Consider the following 22,242-nt stretch of genomic DNA (forward strand, 5'->3'; position numbering starts at 1 on the left):
ATTTTTACTCATCACACATCAGATAGAGCACTAATCTCTAGGGTATATAAAGAACTCAAAAAGCTAAGCACCACAAAAACAAATAACTCAATGAATAAATGGGCCAAGGACCTGAACAGACACTTCTCAGAAGATGATATACAATCAATCAGCAAACATATGAAAACATGTTCATCATCACTAGCAATTAGAGAAATAAAAATCAAAACCACTCAAAAATTTCATTTCACTCCAGTCAGAATGAAGACAAACAACAATAAGTGTTAGTGAGGATGTGGGGAAAAAGGTACACTTATACACTGCTAGTGGGACTGCAAATTGGTTTAGCCAATATGGAAAGCAGTATGGAGATTTCTTGGAAAATTGGGAATGGAACCACCATTTGACCCAGCTATCCCTCTCCTTGGTCTGTACCCAAAGGACTTAAAAACAGCATACTACAGGGAGACAGTCACATCCATGTTTATAGCAGCACAACTCACAATAACTAAACTTTGGCACCAACCTAGATGCTCTTCAATAGATGTATGAATAAAAAAGTGGCATATATGCAGAATGGAATATTACTCAGAAATAAAAAAGAATAAAATCATGGCATTTGCAGGTAAATGGATGGAGTTAGAGAAGATAATGCTAAGTGAAGTTAGCCAATTCCAAAAAACCAAATGCCCAATGTTTATTTATTTATTTATTTTTGATATAAGGAGGTTGATTCATAGTGGGATAGGGAGTGGGATGATGGGAAGAATAGAGAAACACTATCCAGGGCAGAGGGGTTGGAGGGGAAGTGAGGGGGCATGGGGTTAGAAATGATGGTGGCATATGATGATCATTATTATCCAAAGTACATGTATGAAGACAGGAATTGGTGTGAATATACTTTGTATACAACCAGAGATATGAAAAATTGTGTCCTATATGTGTAATAAGAATTATAACACATTCTGATGCATATATAAATTAAAAAAATAAAAATAAAAAACACTGGAAACTAAGCATGCATATTTGGCTTACTGTAGTTTAACTTTATTTTCATTCTTCTAAACAAGATTAGGTCTACAGACTATTCTAACTCTGATCATTCCATTTTTAACATAAACTTTTGTTGTTGGATATTTTCATCATATCCTTTTCTTCTCCCAGATTGGCTGGTTTGCCCTTTCTTCCTTCCCTGCTCTCTCATTGAGGTTTGAAGCAACCCTAAAAACTGTATTAAATATTTCTGCTTGAACACTTCTTGTTATAAGGAACTCAACTACTTCTAAGTTGTTTTTGTTGTTGTTTCAGTAGTAGACAACTCTTTTTTATTAAAATGTCCTTCTTAAATGGACCTTTGCTTAAAAGTTTCCCCTGCCAGTTCTTTTCCCCAACCTTGTTCCATTTCTATTCTCCCTGTTTTGTGATATTTCTTTCTTTGATCTTTTTTCTCTATTTCTCCTCTTCTTCCATTTGTGTTTTTTTTTTACTTTTGCTTACATGCATGAATTCTTGTACATTGCATTTCTAATGCTTCAGTTATTTCATTATTTTCATAATTTACTTGCTGTCACTGTATCTTTTTATTTGGAGTTGTCTTTGTTCCATTCTGGCAATTGACATTTTCTACTTTTTTTTTTTTTTACTTTTTGTTTATTTGGTTGAGTCAGAATTATTATGAAAGACTTGATAGAGAACCAAAGATGAAATAATAAGGAGATAATAAGGAGTCACCTAAATGGAAAGATAAGCCTATAGGCTTCATTTTGGGAAACACATAGACCTAAATGGTATCTGACAATTCTGATATATTTGTGATTGATAAACACACTTGAGGTTTTGAAAACAAGTTCATATGTTGAATTTTGAGCAAATAAAAATTATTGAAAAAGTGAGTAGTTAATAGTGAGCTGGGTTGGTAAATGAACATTTAAATTAACACTGCTGAACAAAGAAAATAATGACAAGTTTTATGAAATTTTAACTTTGTTTTATGTTTTTCTGTTATCGAATTTTAATCTTTATATGTTTAGTATAGTTTGTTAGAAATTTTGGATATCATATTCTTTTAAAATTCTATTTAAGAAATAGAAAAACCAGTAGAGTCAGTATAGCCTGTTTTAATATAACTTTTGAAACAATTATAGCTGGCAGTTATTGTGGGCTTATTATGGACAATGTGTGGCATTTCACATATATTTTCTATTTTAATCCTTTCATTCATGAGAATTGGCTATTAGTATTTCAAATTATAGATGAAGATTATGAAGCATAGAAAAGTTAGGTGATTTACATAAGGTAAGACAGCTAATAGGTGGCAATGCTAGGATTTCTATCAGGCTGTCAGACTCCAAGGCTTGAACTATTATTAATCACTCCTTAGTCATACTTGAGGTTGTTTAATTTTCAATGAAAATAAACTTCCATTTCATTCTCAAAGGTCTTTAAGTCACTTTCTAGATTGTTGTATGATATAAATATTATTTTAGAAGTAATTGAAATCCCTAGGAATTTGGAATTTTAAAGACTTTTTATGATAAATAGAATACAGGAAACTTTTTTTTCTTATTTATTTATTTATTTATTTAATTGGTTCTTCAAAACATTACAAAGCTCTTGACATATCATATTTCAAACATTAGTTTCAAGTGAGTTATGAACTCCCATTTTTACCCCAAATACAGATTGCAGAATCACATCGGTTACACATACACATTTTTACATAATGCCATACTAGTAACTGTTGTATTCTGCTACCTTTCCTATCCCCTACTATCCCCCCTCCCCCCATCTTCTCTTTCTATCCCATCTACTGTAATTCATTTCTCTCCTTGTTTTTTTTCCAATTCCCCTCACAACCTCTTATATGTAGATTTTTATAACAATGAGGGTCTCTTCCATTTCCATGCAATTCCCCTTTTCTCTCCCTTTCCCTCCCACCTCATGTCAACTAAGAATAGAGCAGGGAGGAAGAGCAGGAAGAAAAGATTAACATTATACAGGAAACTTTTGTTGATAGCTTTGTATTTTAAGTCATGATGCAACTCACTCTCATTTTGTTTTTGGAATCATTGAAACAGGTTTATAATAATGTTTTGAGTTGGAAAAAGCAGAACAAACATAAAAGTACATTTTTTTACAAAATTTTAAATGTTAGTCTAATCTAATCTATTGGTCTTATCACATACTTCTAACCTAGGAAATGTTACTGTATTCTTTTTGCTTATATAAATGTTTATATGTTTAAAACTGAGAATTATAATTTTCTATCTGAATTCTCCAAAGGGAAAAGACATTATATTGTGAAAATATTAATATCAAGAAAGATCAACAGGAAAATTATTGTTCATTTATCCCAAGATTTTATGAAGTAATAATGTTGCAGGAGGAAAAAAAGGTAAGTTGAAAAGTGGCTATTTTATCTCTTTTCCAGGTTTTAATATCACTGAATCTATTGTTGTAAGGTTAAAGTTCTCTTAGATCTACTGTGTCCTATAGCTTTATTGCTGAGTGACTATTGTAGAAAAACATGTATTAAATATTTCTGCTTGAACACTTCTTGTTATGAGGAACTCAACTACTGCTAAGTTTTTTTTTTGTTTCAGTAGTAGACAACTCTTTTTTCTTAAAATGTCCTTCTTAAATGGACCTAAAATGTCCTACCTTCTGCCTACTTATTATTTTCCCTTTTACTATGATTTCTTTTTAGTTTTTCTTTCTTTTCTTGTAAGGATGAATGTTCTAGGTGTGTTTGAATTTTATTTACCTTCATGGTTACTACTGTCCTTTGAAGTTACATAGGAACTACCTTCTATTTGTGAATTTATTTCATAGTATTTGTTTCTGTATCTAAAGCTAAACATACTATTCTGCTTGTAGGCTTTATAGTATATAATGAAATTTTTATCTTCTTTGTTCTGGATAGTGTGTACTTATTAACCCAAGCCCATTTAGATGTACATTCCATTTTTTATAGCTATAATTCAGTTTATTCAATTGAAACTTATAGTAAAATAAATCTCTGGATTTTTAAAATTTACTATTAAAGTTTAAAGATTATAGTATAAAATTTTAAAAATGGATACATTTAGACTAAAGATAAATGATTCTCTTGAAAAATCAGTAATTATTTTTATAAGAAATTTCTTCAAAATTTCCTTGGTCTTCTCTTGAATTTTAATCAGTAATGGAAAATATTGTGTATCAGAAACAAGACATAATACTAGAAAAAGATGTATCAACAAAGTAGCACTATAATCATTTTTATAAAATAATTTTTATAAAATAACAATTGTAAATTTCAAAGCAGATAAAATATCAGTTTGAACTCAGTAAAATTTAATGAACATAATAAAAAAGGAAAAGGTGAAAAAGGTTTTGGTTTCACATTAGGATTTTATTCCTAAATAGAACTTATGTGTAATATGATTTGAATATCAGTAAAATGTCAGTAAAAATACACAAAAATTAAAGTAAAAAATTGTTTTCTGTTATAAATTGATGTTTAATGGAAACCTTATTTATTTAGATATCTTACTGTTATATTTTTTAAGAGCCTTCTTTCATAGTGGTAACCCTGCATTTTTTGAAAGGAGGAGTTTTTATTAGATGATTTTCAAATTAATATTAGTGTGCCTGTACCATTGTAACCATTGCATTGTTTACTGTATTGTTAGATTTCTATAGTCTGAGATAATTTTCTTTTGAAATTGTAGAATGGTAAATTTAAACATGAAGAATTATAATTGGTAAGAATGAAGTAAACTGGACTTACTTTAAAATATTAGCATCTGTCTGTTTTTTTCTCATTCTTTTTATATTAACTGTAAAATATCTACTTGGTTACATTTCCTGAGCAGGGAGATTTTGCTTTTATTGTTTAGCATAGTGCCTAGAACATGAAAAGGGCTTAATCAGTACTTAATAAATGCATCATTTTTCAAACACTAACATTGTTTTATATTTAATAGTAACAAATGTTTTTAAAACATAAATATTATTTTCTGTATTTGTATAAAGATTTTTAATGTCTTAATCTTTTAGTTCATTTTCAAAAAAGGAATCTCTGAATTTGATAGTCCTTTCTCATATTCAGGGACTACTCTCACTACCATTTTACTTTCCTCTTGAATTCTTTTCCATTTATAATTATTGTAAGTCAGGTCAAAATATTATCTCATTATTATCCTAGTGTATATCATTGCTATTTGCTACACATGGTAAAATGCTAGAATATAGGGATGGTAATGCTAGAAATCTTGGTTTGTTGGGTGAATGGGTGTGAGATGTGAATGTTCTAAAGTTAAGATTTTATTGCTTCTTGGTGTGTTCTTTTCTATTGAGATCTAACATACAGCTAGATTTGACTATATTTAAGGGTAATTTACCTCCAATTATTTGTATTAAAATACATTTTTTTAAAAAATGTGACTTTTCCCAGGGGTTTATGTATCTTTTTAAATTATATATGATGTGTCTCTTACTCTAAAGAATCAAATCTGTGGAAATAATTCTGACAAAATCAGAATGTTGAGATACTAAAAGGCGTTTGCAATTAAAATAGACATATAAAGTATTATGATTTTCTGCATATTTGATATAAAACTAATAAATGTTTTGTTCAAGATGATTTGTGCAACCACTTTTTTTTTTTAAAAGAACATCCTGAAACTAGGAAAATAAAATAGAAAGAATCACTTTTTCTGTAATTCCAGCTAGTCAGGATGCTGAGGCAGGATGATTACAAGTTAGAGGCTAGCCAGGGCAACTTAGTGAGACCCTGGCTCAAACTAAAAATAAATAAATAAATAGACACAGGGTCTCTGGTTTAATTCCTAGGTCCTTGATCCACTTTGAGGTAAGTTTTGTGCATGATGAGAGATAGGGGTTTAATTTCATTTTGTTGCATATGGATTTCTAGTTCTCCCAGCACCATTTGTTTAAGAGGCTGTCTATTTTCCCCAATGTATGTTTTTGGCGCCTTTGTCTAATATAAGATTACTGTAATTATGTGGGTTAGTCCCTGTGTCCTGTGTTCTGTACCATTGTCCTACCAATCTATTTTGGTGCCAATACCATGCTGTTTTGTTACTATTGCTATGTAATATAGCAATAGTAACAAAAAAAAGTCTGCTATAGTGATGCCACCTACTTCACTCTTCTTGCTAAGAATTGCTTTAGCTATTCTGGGTCTCTTATTTTTCCAGATGAATTTCATTTCATGACTGCTTTTTCTATTTCTGTGATGAATGCCATTGGGATTTTGATTGTCATTGCATTAAAACTGTATAGTGCTTTTGGTAGTGTGGTCATTTTGGCACTATTAATTCTGCCTATCCAAGACCAATGGAGATATTTCCATCTTCTAAGGTCTTCTTTAATTTATTTCTCTAGTGTTCTTTAGTTTTTACTGCAAAGATCTTTCACCTTCATTGTATCAGATTAGGCCACTACTTCCTTAATAAGACTCCTATAGTGCAAGAATTAAAATAAAGAATTAATAAATGGGATGGATTCAAATTAAAAAGCTTCTTTTCAGCAAAATAAATAGTCAGTGAGGTGAATAGAGAGCCTACAAATTTTTGCCACTTGCACATTAGATAGAGAACTAATCTCTAGGGTATATAGAGAACTAAAAAAGCTAAACACCAAAATAACAAATAACCCAATCAATAAATGGGTCAAGGAACTGAACAGACACTTCTCAGAAGAGGATACACAATCAATCAACAAATATATGAAAAAATGCTCATAATCTCTAGCAATCAGAGAAATGCAAATCAAAACCACTCTCAGATACCATCTCACTCCAGTCAGAATGGCAGCTATTATGAAGACAAACAACAAGTGTTGGAGAGGATGTGGGGGAAAAGGCACACTCATACAATGCTTGTGGGACAGCAAAATGGTGCAGCCAATATAAAAAACAGTATGGAGATTCCTTGGAAAACTGGAAATGGAACCACCATTTGACCCAGTGTATCCCACCCCTTGGTCTACACCCAATGGACTTAAATACAGCATACTATGGGAGCACAGCTACATCAATGTTTATAGCAACACAATTCACCATAGCTAAACTGTGGAACCAACCTAGATGCCCTTCAATAGATGAATGGATAAAAAATGTTGCATATATACACAATGGAATATTACTCAGCAATAAAAGAGAATAAAATCATGGCATTTTCAGGTAAATGGATGGAGTTGGAGAAGATAATTCTAAGTGTAGTTAGCCAATCCCCAAAATACAGATGCTGAATATTTTCTCTGATATAAGGAGACTGATTCATAGTGGGGTAGGGAAGTGGAGTGTGGGAGGAATAGACAAACTCTAGATAGGGCAGAGGGGTGGGAGGGAAGGGAGGGGGGACGTGTGGTTTGAAATGATGGTGGAATGTGATGGACATCATTATCCAAAGTACATGTGTGAAGACACGAATTGGTATGAATATACTTTATATACAATCAGAGATATGAAAAATGAGCTCTATATGTGTAATATGAATAGTAATGCATTTTGCTGTCATATATTAAAAAAAATCAATAATTAAAATAAAGAAAAAAAGATGGTGGAATGAGATGACATCATTATTCTAAGTACATGTATGAAGACATGAATGATGTGAATATACTTTGTGTACAACCAGAGATATGAAAAATTGTGCTCTTTCTATATAATATGAATTATAATGCCTTCTGCTGTCTTATGTAACAAATTAGAATAAATAAGTAAATAAATAAGTAAATAAATAAATAAAAATTAATGAATTAAAAGGGCTGGGCATCTAGCTCAGTGGTACAGTTCTTGCCTAGCAGGTCCAATGGCCTAGATTCAATCCATGTACACGAAAATTCAATCCATAGTACATGAAAATTCAATCCATAGTACATGAAAAAAAGCAAATACCCTTTTATTTCTTTGCCCAATAAGTATAAAAAGAACAAGAATTTGATTGAGGTACTTGAAATAATAGGTATTTTAATGTATGTGTTATTTCTGAATGTTTTATTGTCATTCAGAAATCACAATGAGTAAATTTGGACTTGAATTTTAAGGTAATGAGGGAAGATGAACTCTGCTTTTTCATAAACTACAGATTTCTTGGCTCATATAATGCTAAATGAATGGTGCTTTTTTTCTTCCAATGATTATTATGACATGGGATTACTAAACTTTTTGTTATTTTGTTATGTTCACAACCAAATTCTGACTCTGTATTTTTAAGTGTAAGTAAGCAAGTAGGAAAAATCTGCTTACTAGAGATGACTTACAAGTGTTGAGTTTGAATGACTGTTGTCACTATAGGAAGTGGTTATCACAGATCCTGCTCACTGTGATGAGCAGATGATGAGTTGTTTTAGACAGTTGAATTTGGAGAAAAATGACTAATAGTGTCAATTTTAAAATAGAATTTATAATACAAATTAGGATTAGAGATACACATTTTTCAGTCTGTCCCATGAAGGTGATAATTGAAGTGATGAAATGGCTATAGAAGAGAATGCAGAGATGAGAGGAAATTTCAGAATGAACCTTTGAGGAACAAGCACATAAGGGAGTGAGTGAGGCATGTGAGATGTGCCAGAGGAAAAATAATTAATGAAGTAGGAAGTGAGTTGGGGAATTTAAATACCAAATGATAGAGTTTCAAAAAAGAGAGGGTATAGAAATATATTTATTTTTATAGGACAATGATGCTGGTAAATCATTAAACAAAAAAGCAGATTATAAAATTGTATACATATTGTCATTTTAAAAATTTTATGAATATATTTCCTTGCATTCATAGTCAAATATTTGTATTGATTAACTCAGAGTGGTGATGTTATGAGTGATTTTTTTGGTCAACTTTTATTTTCCTCTATTATTTAGTTTTGTTTTGGGTGTTAGTAGTGATCAAAATCAGGGCCTTGTGCCTACAAGTGCTATACCAATAAACTATACCCCTAGCTTTATGATTGATTTTAATTTATCCTCCTTGCATGGTTGAATTTTCTATTGTTCTAAAGCCACATGTAACATAATTTAAAAGAGATAATGAAGCTGCAAGAAAGGTTTTAAGAGGAAGAAATAAATGCTGGAGAAGGTGCAGGTCAAGAACAGGCTTTGTTAATAAAAGAAATTTGGAGAGTAAATATTTTAAGGATTGTTGAGTATTGAGAGAGAAGTTCTGACGGCAGATGCAAGTTAGATTCCGTGCAGTGAGTTATATGGGGTCAGGCAGTAGAAGCACTGAATATATATTAATACTATACTTTCCAGAATTTTGCTGTTAAAGAGAAGAAGAAAAACTGGAGTAGATTAAGAAGATAGCATAATAGGGTACAATTTATTTTTAGATGTATGTATATTTTTAGAATAGTTGAAGGATACTGTAGAAATAGAGGAGTGGCAAAAATAGATAGATGAGATAATTAGTATAGTAAGATTATATACAGAAATAGAAAATAAGCAAAGGAATTCAATGCATAAACAGTTGGTTTACATTAGAGAGGAAGAGAAACCTCTTTATGAAAAAGGAGAAAGAATAAATGATGAAATAAGTAAGGGGTCAGGCATCTTTTTCTATAAAGGGCCAGATTGTAGATATTCAGTTAGGACTATATAGTCTCTTTCACGCATATTCAACTCTGTTGTTGTAGTATGAAAGGAGCCATAGACAATGTATAAACAAATTATGTTCCAGTAAAAATTTTCACTTATAAAAGCAGACAGTAGATTAGATTTGACTTATAGGATATAGTTTGCTGACCCCTGAAAGAGACATATTGATGTGTATAGGAGATACATTAAATAATTTTATTTTGGATGGCCTATGTTATTTTGTTGACATAGACAACAAGGTATTCTTGAGGGCACCTGGAGATCCAGGTCCATTAACTGCTTAGGAAGTATGAGCTGGTAAATTTGGTGTGGGGAGGCTCAATATCTTTGCTTCAGTTGTTGGTTTTTAAGATTCAGGTTATGCACTGACTTCTACAATAGATGGCATATAAAAATTAGTTATAGGGCTGGGGATGTGGCTCAAGCGGTAGCTCGCTCGCCTAGCATGCGTACGGCCCGGGTTCGATCCTCAGCACCACATACAAACAAAGATGTTGTGTCTGCCAAGAACTGAAAAATAAATATTAAAAAAAATTCTGTCTCTCTCTCTCTTTAAAAAAAATTAAATAAAAATTAGTTATAGGCAGTAATTTCTTGAAATTGTCTTATATCAAGCCTGTTGCTTTTTTCTTATTTTTCAAAATCTCAGATTTCTGACTTTTGTCCTTATATATTCCTCCTTTTGGGCTTAGAAAGTTTCTTTTTCTCTTGGTAACTCAGAACTTTCTGGGCTTGGCAAATCCAGGGTATTTGTGTCTTACTGTCTGTAAATGGGAAATAACTACATGGTAGAATAGGGAATTTAGCTTTTTCAAATTATTTTCTTAACATGTTTATCTTTGTTTCCTACATCTTTCCAAGTTTTCCTTAAAATTCATTTCTTTTTAAATTTATAAATTCGCTTTACTTTTTAAAAAATAGCTTTATTGAGATCTACTTCACATATCATATAGTTTATTCATTTAAAGTATACAATTCAATGGTTTAATATATTCATAAAATTGTGTAACCATCATCATAATCAATTGCACAATGTTTAATTTATTCTAATTGCAAGTAATTCCTTGTTCTCCTCAACATTGCTAACTATAAGCAATCACCAGTTTACTTTCTATCTATGTAGATTTTCCTATTCTAGACAATTCAAAAACAGAATTGTGCTATATTTGTGCTTTGTGACTGGCTTCTTTCACTTGTCATAATGTTTTCTATGTTTTACCATGTATAAGTTAATAATTAATTTCTTTATATGACTGACTAGTATTCATTCTGTGGCTATGCTGTATCTTTGTTTATCCATTCATCAGGTGATGAACATTTGGGCTATTTCTACTTTATGGGCAAGAACAAAAATAGTAAGTATAATTACTAAATGAAATAATAATAATAATAATAATACACATAAAACTAAAGCTGCTGTAAACATTTGTGTACAAGTCTTTGGCTGTAGATTTTCATTTACCTTGAATCTGTACCTATAGGTGGAATTGTTAGATAATAAGTGTTTCTAGGTTGTGGGGTTGTGGCTCAGCCGTAGAGTGTTTGCCTAGCACTTGTGAGGCCCTGGGTTGGATCTTCAGCAGCACATAAAAATAAATAAAAAAAATAAAGTTATTGTGTCCTACTGTAACTAAAAAATAAATATTTAAAAAATATTGTGGTTCTATGTTTATCTTTTTGTGGAACTGTCTTATAAATCGGTAGCATTTACATTATGTTCAGCAAAGTATGAAAGTTACAATTTCTTTAATATACTTGCTATTATTGTTTGTATTTTTATTATAGCCATCCAAAGGTACATGAATAGTGTCTCATTGTGGTTTCAATTTTCATTTTCCTAAGGAATGATGATATTAAATATCTTCCATGTATTTGCTTGACATATTTATATCTTCTTAAGAAAAATGTCTAGTTAGATCTTTGCCTATTTTTACATTGAATTATTTATCCTTTTATTATTAATTTAAGAGTTCTATTGGTTTGCTTTTGTCTGAATTTATAATTAATAATATTGAATAACATTTCTTGTAAATGTAATCTTTTATGGATGTTTATGTTCCCAATTCAAACATAGTTGTTAGAGTGCAAGATTCTTGCATTATATTTGTATACCTACAGTTAGCAAAATACATACATTTAATAATCCTTTCTTGAATGAATTTATTGCAGTTCTGAAAAATGGGCATATTTATTTTCAAGTTAGAATTAGGGAAAGAATTCTTAGGATTTCTCTTTCCTCCCATTTGTACTATTTACTTAGCAATGTAGGTATTAAATCAATAAGATGATTTTAAAAGTGCTGTTTTATCTTTGGATTTAAACATTTTTCTGATTTTATAACCATAAAATAATAAGAATATAATTTAATGAATGTGTTTTTTTAATCATCATAACTATCCTTAAGATCTATTTTATTCTGTTACATAAAAATGTTTTTACAACACATATTTTGAAAATAGATGGTATTCTGATCCTCCAAGAATTTCTGTTAAAAACAGAAATATTAACTTTCTTTCAACCTGAATATTTTCTTTAGGAGTTTGTTTTGCCTTTGGTAATAAAAAAATCATCTTAACATTTTAATTAATACAAGTCTCTAAGAAAATTCTCTACTTTGCAAAACACTTAACAGTTGCATTTATTGAAGTGCTTTGATTTGGTAATACAAAGTGCATGAAGTTGTATTGACTTTTTAATCAAAAAAATTCAAAAAACAGTAAATTTTCACTAGGTGGCGCCAATACTTTGGATCTTAACTAACATAAAACCTTATTTATTCATTAATTTCTCATATTTATTAAAACAAACATTTAAAAATGACATGGCAAGGGCTGGGGTTGTGGTTCAGTGGTAGAATGCTCGCCTAGCACTACAGTGTGTTGGCACTGGGTTCAACCCTCAGAACCACGTAAAAATGAAATAAAGATATTGTATGTCCACCTATAGCTAAAAAATAAATATTAAAATAAATAAATAAATAAAAATGATATGGCAAGATATAAAACTTTCCCTTGTAATTCATTTGAGCAAATTTATATTGGAAATTTTAGCTCTTTTGTTAATTCTGTCTCATGAAAATAACCCAGACTATTCATTTAAAATTTTTATTAATATTCCATGTTACAGTTTAGGTATGAGGTATCTCCCAAAAGCTCATGTGTGATATAATGCAAGAAAGTTTAGAGATGAAATGATTGGGTTATGAGAACCTTACCTATCAGTGCATTAATCCATGGATATAGATTACTGTAGTGGTTACTGTAGATAGGTAGGGTGTAACTGGAGGTGGTGGGTCATTGGGACTGTGACTTTGGGTACATATTTTGTCTTTGATGAGGGAGTATCTCTCTCTGTTTCCTGGTTCCACGTTCTGGGCTGCTTTCTTTCACAGCGCTCTTCCAGCAGGATGTGGTCCCTTATCTTGGGCCCAGAACAACGGAGCTGGACATCTGTGGACTGAGACCTCTGAAATTGTGATCTTCCTAAAAAACTTTTTCTCCTCTAGTGTTCTTGTCAGGTCTTTTGGTCACAGCAGCAAGAAAGCTTACTAAAATATTCTACTTGCAAACAAACTTTTTTCTACTTATTTTTTGTAAAAATTTATAAAAATGGTTAGAGTTTTAAAAGCTTTATTTTAAGATGTAATTAATAACCTAGTGTTTTCCTAGGATTAGTATAAGATCACCTAAAAATAATTTATTAATATTAAGTAGATCTTAGGAAGTTGTAATTCTAAATGATTTTAAATTATGATTTTTTAAAAAACTTTAGTCATAAGGACATAAAAGGCAGAAAAACTTGTAGCCTTTTTTTGATATTTTTGGTTTCTATTATGCCATTATTAATGATGTGAAATTTTTACTTTTTTGATTATCATTATTAGTCTTTAATACTTATTGAATTACCTGATTACTTGGCTTTATAATAGGCACTTAGAAATTTATTGCAGTTAGAAGTAGTTGTGGCCTTGATAGAGCTTGTTTTGAGAATGAACAGAGATTTAAGAAGACTGGCACACAATTAACTATATTTTTCTCCCAACACATATTAGTTGTTCATGTTAGAGTTACTGCCTCCAAAAGCTTTGAGTGTTTACTTTTCTCATTATCTAAGAAAACTTTTATAGTGTATAAGTTGGATTTCAAAGATGAAAAAAGAGATGGGACGAAAGATTTGAATCATTGAAAGAAAAAGGGACAAAATTATGAGTGGGCAAAGAATGAAGAAAAGATTAAAAATATTTAGTTATTGATTAAACAGATATTCAATCCCCTTTGTAAGAGTACTCGATGTCTTTTAAGTCTAACTGTAAAATAGTTTGTACTATCACTGATGAATTTAACACACTGAGGTCATATTCATTCATGGTAAAATGTTAGGTGCTATATAAGTAAAGCTTTGGACTTATGGTTTAGTGGTGAAGAGTTCAGGTTTTAGAATCAAATAGCATTCAATTACTTCCTCTGTTACACACTAGCTGGATAACTAGCCATTCCTGTCATTCTGAGCCTCAATATTTTCCTTTTTAATCTATACATGTAAGTAATAATATATGAAGAAGTTATTGTGAGAATTCACTGAACTCTGGTTACATACAAACACACACACATAGGCACATTTACTCATACTGCCTAATAGTTGCTGAGGGCCATTGCCAAGTAGGAATGACACATCAAAATCTCCTTGCCAGCGTACCCCATGCTGCTTAGAGGACATTCGATGGGACATTGCATGTATGCTTTAGTAAGGTGACCTTGCTCAAAGACCAAGGCAGATCCGGGTTTAGAGCTGATCAGGTTTGAGGAAGTTTCCCGCTCCTTGAGTTTAAGGCGTTCCCGGTTTAAGACAATAGGTGTTTTAGGGAAGTTGGAGGTTGAAGATTATTGCTGCTGGGATTAGGGTGTTCCTGCTGCCTGAGTTCCCGCTGAGTTCTCGTGGAGAGAAAGTATTTGGGACGTGAATTGTGTGGGAGATTGGGGATTTCCCCAGAACCTGTTTGTGTAGAGGCCGGTGTGAGTTGGGGAATAAAGGATTGCTGTTTGAATCTACAAGGTGTGTGGTAGCTCGTGATTCTGTGCCAAGCCGAGACATTGGCAAATAGTATCTGAGTTATTAAAGCTAAGTAATGATATTAATTTTCATTTAATGAACAATGGATTAAGCATTTACTGTGTACTGTAGATAGGAAGATGATGAATAGGGCAAAGTTTCTTTTTTTCTTTTTTTGATGGGCAAAGCTTCTTGAATTGAAGAATTCATATTCTTTGTTGGAAGATAGAATTTTGTAAACAATTAGCAATGAAATCCAAATAAGTTTCAGTGGGACTTTTAGGGTAGAACCAGTTTGATCCTGCTTGAGGGATGACAGAAGTCAACAAAGAATTCCAAAGTATGTTTGGGTTATATTTTGAAGGACAAGTAGGGATTTATCATATGGAGTGTAACTTTCCAGGCAATGAGATGTGTAAAGCCATGAAAGTTAAGAAGGCAATTTTAAGTTTTACTTATAGATAGTGATGATCCAGTAAATGTTTTAAGCAGGTGATTCATGAATATATTTGTAATTTCAGAAAGAGTACAATCAACTGGATGGGATTTTGGGAAATGGGACAGAGAGCTCATGACATGAAGAACAGAGGTTCACATTGTGTATGGCTGTATTAACAGTGAAATGAGGGAGAAGTGACACAAAATTTGTTGTTAGCATTGATTTTATCTAATGATTAATTCTATGTCTGAGGATGAATGAAAAGGAAGTATTAATGATTTCTTATAGATTTTTTCACTTAGAATACTGGGTGAGTGGTGTTGTGAAGAATTGGAGAGAGAGAATATAGAAAGTATATCATATTGTGTGCATATGTGTGTGTACACTACTGAGGAACCAATATTTTAAGCATCTTTTTGTTATATAGGCAGAAATGTCAGGAAGGCAGTTAGAAAACTGGAAAAATATGGACAAGAGGTTTATGGAATCAGTCTTTGCAATAAATTATATAATCCATAGGGAGTGAGCATTCAATATAGGTGAAAGAAGGTTAAGCTAAGAAAGAAGTGAAGGATAAAATTATGGCAGGATTAGAATGAGGAGGCATGATCTCACAGGAGCCAGAGGAGGACTGAATTTTAAGAAAGTTGTTGCCACCTGTATTATATACTTTGGGTAGGTTAATAAGAATGAGAGTTGAAAATAATCCAATGAGTTTTGAAGAATTAAAAATTTTTTCTTAGTTATAGATGGATACAATATCCTTATTTATTTTTTTTATGGTGCTGAGGATAGAACCTATTGCCTCACGCAAGCACTCTACCACTGATCTACAGCCCCAGCCCCAATTTTGAAGAATTTTGAGATCATTGGTTACTTTAGCAAAGTATATCTGATGGCCAGATGGAAGTAGACTGAAGAAAGAATGAATGATAACAAAGATAATTCTAGGAATATAGATGTATATAAATATATTTCAGAGATCTCTCCTGGACTGAAAGCAGGGAATAAGCTCTTAAATGTCCAGTCATCAGTCCTTCTCCTGGAACACCCATTTCTGATCATGTGGCTGACTCCCATTCGTCCTTTGAGATTCCATTTTCTGGTGATCAATGTATACTTCAGTTGTGGCATTTATAATGTTGTAATATTATCATCTATTTCTTTGTTCCTGCCAAAAGACCATTGCCATTCTTGAGATCAGAGATTGTGTTTTAACTGATTATTAATCCTTAACATATGGTGGATTAAAAGAATCTTTGAATGAAGGAATAAAATTATATTGAGCTGATTTTTAAGGGAAATATTGGATTGGTGGAAAGTAGATAAGGAAATTTTTAGTAGAAATTGAAAACAAAAGATATGTATAGCTAGCAGACTAATGACTTGGTGAGTGTGAATAACGTAAGCTATAGAGGTCCAGAGTACATATAAATTATATTAGTGATTCTTAAGCAGAAAGATATGAAGAAGTTATTCATGTTGTTTATTGTGATAGGGTTTGCTTTAAAAAAAACTTCTTTATTGTTTATATCTAACTCATTCCTGAAGATATATTGGAAAGAAAATATTGGGGTAGCAGGACCCTGTATTATATTGAAAAAATAATAATATATCTGGCCCATGCAGAATTCTAGATGAATTTCTCAAATAAAATACCTATGCTCATCTATATTACAGTTGCCCAAAGATTTCTTCTAAGTATATAAAATATTATTTACTTAATTTTTAAAGAAACCTCTAGAGCTCACTTGTATGTGTGTAGAACAGTGATATTGTTCTATATCAGAAATTACTTTTTAATTTGCAAAAAACATGTCCTGTAATATAAATAAACAATGAAATAGAATGCTGTAGATTCTAAAAGTATGTAAAATGTCCCAGTTGCTTCTTTCCTCAGCCACCTGGAAGAAGCAAAAACTGAGACCAGTGAAGTGCTAAATCTGGAGCAGGTGAGAATGGGAGGAGGTGGGAGATGATAATTGCAGCAATGTGTACTATACTTTAAACAAAACCATACAGTAGTGCTTTTATCAGGAAAAAAGCCAAGATGAGGCTTCAAACCACTTTGTATCCCTTATAAACCACATATATCCTTATTTATGTAAGGTCAGTGTTTTGCTGGCATGAGTCTATAGATTAATTATAGTATATTGAATTTTGGGTAAGTTTGGCAAGTTGTTATTTAAATATTTGGATTCAGGTAGTGATAGTTTGAGTAATGATGGAAATCTATATTTAACTATGTTATTTTAAAAATAAAATGAAATACTTTTTTTTGGTGAAATTGTGTGTTTTTTTAAAAATTTGCCAAATCTTATTATTCTGAAAATATAAAAAGGCAGAGTTGTTTCTTACTATTGTGTATTTTTAAAAATTCTTTTTATGCCTCTTTTTGATATAAAGTCATAAATAATGAAAAATTATAACATGAACTTTTTGGAAGTCAGATTTCAGTTTGAGTTTTACTTTAATGTTTGCTAGTCACAGGCCCCTATACAAATTACTTAACTGTTTTTTTTTTTTTTAAATCAGGGAATTAATCCAGGGGCCCTTACCCATTGGGTCAGTTTCCCATATCTTTTTATTTTTTATTTTGAGAGAGAGTCTCAATGAGGGTCTCCATAAGTTGCTTAGGGTCTCACTAAATTGTGGGGGTGGCTTTGAACTTGAGATTATTCTACCTCAGCCTTCTGAGCTACTGGGCTACTGGTATTACAGGTTTGTGCCATCATGTCTACCAAATTACTTCACTAAAAATATTTAAGCTACATCCCTAGCCCCAAATTACTTCACTTTTGTAAGGCTTTCCTGTAGCATGTAGAGTAGCTTGTAACTTGTTATGAGAATTTAAGAATGCAGGGAGATGTACATACAGTAGTGCTTATTTTAGTGATAAATATGCTGCTAAAATTTTATTGTTTTCTATAATACCAAAATATAGTGAGTTTAAAGACAGAATGTGTCAAATTTTCTTTTGGATTATACCTACGGATATGCACTCATTTAATTTAACTGAATCAAGGTAGTATACTTATTTTTTTGTTTTCAGTTTTTAATTTTTTTTTCTGTGTTCATCTGGTCTATTGCCTATTCCTGACATAAATCTGTTATATTTTTATGCTGGAACAAAACATTTATAAAGGAAAGATGAGAACTGTGATGCCCCTGATCATGTCACACACAACAATTATTTATAAATTAATCATAGACCAAAATGTAAAAACTAAATTATAGAACTTCTGGAAGGAAAATTATGGGATAAATCTTTACAGCTTTGGAGAAGGAATATATTTTTAGACCACACAGAAAGCATAAAAGGAAAAAATTGATAAATGGACTTCAAAATTAAATACTTTCGCTCATTGAGTCACTGTGAGAATAATGGAAAGACTGGCTGAGAGTGGGAGAAAGTATTTGAAAAACATCTGACAAAATAATTGTACCTAGAATAAAAAAGAACTCTTACAACTCAATAATACTAAGACCAAAGACTCATTAAAATATCAGCAAAAGATTTGACTGACATAAAAGAGAACAGAAGAATGTCAAATAAGCACAAGAAAAGTTGCTCTGAATTATTAGTTACTAGGAAAATGCAAATTAAAACCACAATGACATGCCAAATGCCCCCTTATTTGAATGGCTATAATTAAAAACACTGGCAATGTCAAGTGCTTATGCCTAATATGCAACTGGAAATCTTCACACATTGCTGTGGGAATATAGAATAATAAGCCTACTTTGGACAATATTTGACAGTTTTTTAACAGTTAAAATATACATACTATATGGTGTAGCTACTCCATTCCTAAATATTTATGTAACAAATTAAAACAAAAATTCACCAAATACTTGTATAAGTATTTTTATGGCAACCTTTATTTGTTAATATGGATGTTTTAGAAAACTGGAAACAACTCAAATGTCATCACTATGTGAATGGATAAATAATTTGTGTGATATTCATACAATGTAATGCTATTAGGCACTGGAAAGAACTAGCCATAGAGTGACTCATTCACAAAACCATATGGTCAATCTCAAGAACATCCTCCCGAGAAAAAGAAACCAGATATAAAAGAAAAAACAAATTACATGATTCCATTTATGTAAAACTCTAGAAAAAACTAATCTATAGGGCTGGGGATGTGGCTCAAGTGGCATGCGTGGGGTGCTAGGTTTGATTCTCAGCACCACATAAAAATAAAATAAAGATGTTGTGTCCACTGAAAACTAAAATAAATAAATAAATAAATAAACATTAAAAATTTTTTCTCTCTTTCCCTCTCTCTTTAAAAGAAAAACATAACTAATCTATAATAACAGAAAACAATTGAACTGTTGCCTGTGGTCTCTGAGAAAGAATTATTTGAAAAATAGTACAAGCAAACTTTTTGGGGTAGTGGAAAGTTTCTTTGTCTTGGTTTTGATGGTGGTTACCAAAGCTATGGATTTGTCAAAATTCTATATATTGTTTTTAGTTACATCATTGGGTATGAAAATTGTATGATATATACGGTTACTAGAATGTAAGCTGTGAGAGGACATAGAATTCTGTATTTTTAATTCACTGTTGTATCCATACTTCCCAGACTAGTCATTCTGTGCTTACCATATTTTATATGAAGAATGAATTGGTAAAATCGATAGTATTTGACTTGAATAACCTATAAACACTTATTTTTCAGTACTATTTTTGTATGATCTTTTTAACTTGTCAATCTTGCATATGTTTCCCATTAGGAAAAATTATTATTATTTATATACTAAAAATTATTTTTGATGTGGTAGTTAATACTTTATAAGAATTCCTATGAATAAAAGAGTTAAACTTCCCTAATGATTTGCTTGGCCTATTCACACTAAAAGGAAATTGGTATCATTGTGATATTTATATCAATTTTTTGGAAAGGAATAATTCTGATATTCTTAAATACTTATTTAATAGTGAATTATAAAGTTATCTTTTCACCATAATTTAAATTCACAGGAGATTTACTATTTATTTTTCAGAATTTTAGCTTAAGGACCATTATTGAATGTGTGGGTTTCTGAGATAGTGATGTGAAGGATTAAAAGACCAGTGGGACTGGTGTTCAGTGAGGAATTGGAATGGTATGGGATGACACAGGTAGGAAGAGGCCAAATTAGGCAGGTTTAATTGGCCTTGTTAAGAAGTTTTAATTTTATTCTTAGGGTAATAAAATGTTTTGCATAGGGGAATAACATGACCTTTCTGCTGTAGGGATACTAGAATGGAAGGGATAGAAGTAGAAAGAAAATTATTGGAATAGTGGCATTAGAGGTGAATAGATTTATTCAGGGTACAATTTGAATTGTGATAAGGGCTTTGTATGCCAATATAAGGTCTTTGCACTTTATTGCATTGTCAAAAGGGAGTCAATGAAGAGTTTATCAAGGGAGTGACATGATTAGATATATCATTTTGAAAATGTCTAAAGTGAACTTGCATAGGGATGAGATGGGGAGAAGGAAGCCCAGGTACACATTTCTTTTAGTCCATATAAGAAATGTCGTACCTCTGAAGTCTTAGGTATGAAAGTAGTTCTGATCTGTTCATAAGAATAAATCAGGTCTGAAGGCATTTATCTGTGCAGTGGTTACAAAGTGGGTAGGACCTAACTGAGACTAACCCTGTTTCTAGTACTATGATGGGAGTAGGTATCCCTTATATATTAAGTAGATTCAAAATAAAGGATAGCAAGTAGAAGCTGGAGAAATTCCCTGAGGCACTAGAGTAGGATATAGTTATATACTTGCATTGTGTTCAGTGGCCTCATTGGTAAGTGAGAAGTGTGCTGGTAAGGATAGCTCAACTGTCTTCATAAATTTTTCATAATCTTACTTCCTCCTATTTGATAGAGCTTCACAGTTCTTAATGCTTGACTATGTCTCTCAGTAATGGCTTGTAGTACTTAGTATACTTAAACTTTTATCATAGCCTCTATTGAACTAAACTATTTACCATGAATCTTTTTTTAGCTTTCTGTGCTATTTCTATAAAGATCAAGTTTTGATTTTGGCCTCCTATATTTTTATTCTGCTTTGGAAGATTTGGCAGCATGCTAGCTATTCTCAAGATTGAAATACTTTCAAGGATTGGAAATAGTGACTTCTGGACAGAGAATCTAGACCTTCTGGCAAAGGTACAGGGGAACTTGACCTATGAATATAAGCTATGCCCCTAGAAAAAATTGCTTAACCAAATCTTTAACTTTTAATAAAATTTGATGCTTTATCGGAATAGTAGAATCAAGGGGATCCATAAATTCTGAGATTCTTGGAATGATGGTCCTTTTTTAGTTTTTTTTTTTAGAATTTAAATTTGAAGAAAGATTGATCATGATATGTTTTAGGTTTTTTTTTTTTTTGCTGCTAAGACCTGACCAGAATAATTATAGAGGATGAAAAGTTTATTTGGAGGTTCTTGGGTCTCAATTCTTAGACAGCTGGCTCCATTCCCTGGGACTCAAGGTGAGGCAGAACTTCTCAGAGAAGATGTGGCAGAGGGATATAGTTCACATAATTATCAGGAAGCAGAGAGAGACTCCACTCCCCACATACCAAATGTATACCCCAAAGGCATTGGCCCCTAGGGACTTATCTGCTCTAGCCACACCCTACCTGCCTTCAGTTAATACTCAGAATTCATCCACTGATTGGGTTAAAGCTCTCAGGACCCAATCATTTCTCCTCTGAACCTTCTTGCATTGTCTCACACAGGTGATTTTGGGGAACATCTCACATCTAAATCATAACATGATCTCATAAATTACTTGATTACTTTGTAACTCTTGTTTTACCTTGTCCTAGGTATCCAGGAAGGGGGAGGTCAATGGACAATGACTACCTTGTGTTGGGGAAAAAAATAAAGGCACATTTTCTGACTTTGAAGAAACTGTAGTTTCATGAGGTGGTTCAGTACCCATTGATATCAAATTTGATGTCACAGATAAAAGGATTGACCAGAGAATTAGACTTTGAGCAGTATGGTAGCTCCTTTATTAAAACTTTGATGCTTTCAGCTTTTATTGTAGAACCCCTAATTCCATGTGAACATTCTGTCTCAGCTTTTAGAGTACTCTGACCTTCACAGAACACCACTCATTTCAATGGATACTCTGATCTGAGAACTTGGCTTATTTGG

The 22,242-nt window shown here is 31.8% G+C and overlaps 1 protein-coding gene across 1 annotated transcript in view; it reads left to right on the top strand.

The window, feature by feature from the left end:
• Window positions 1–22,242, top strand: part of Stpg2 (sperm tail PG-rich repeat containing 2) — a 501,428-nt gene that overhangs the window by 23,034 nt on the left and 456,152 nt on the right. The window contains exon 5 of the mRNA XM_078020746.1: window positions 3,262–3,373. Coding sequence (XP_077876872.1) covers window positions 3,262–3,373 — 112 coding nt within the window. The remainder of the gene's footprint in view (window positions 1–3,261; window positions 3,374–22,242) is intronic.

Source organism: Ictidomys tridecemlineatus, chromosome 9 (genome assembly GCF_052094955.1).
Source record: "Ictidomys tridecemlineatus isolate mIctTri1 chromosome 9, mIctTri1.hap1, whole genome shotgun sequence".
Lineage (NCBI taxonomy): Eukaryota > Metazoa > Chordata > Mammalia > Rodentia > Sciuridae > Ictidomys > Ictidomys tridecemlineatus.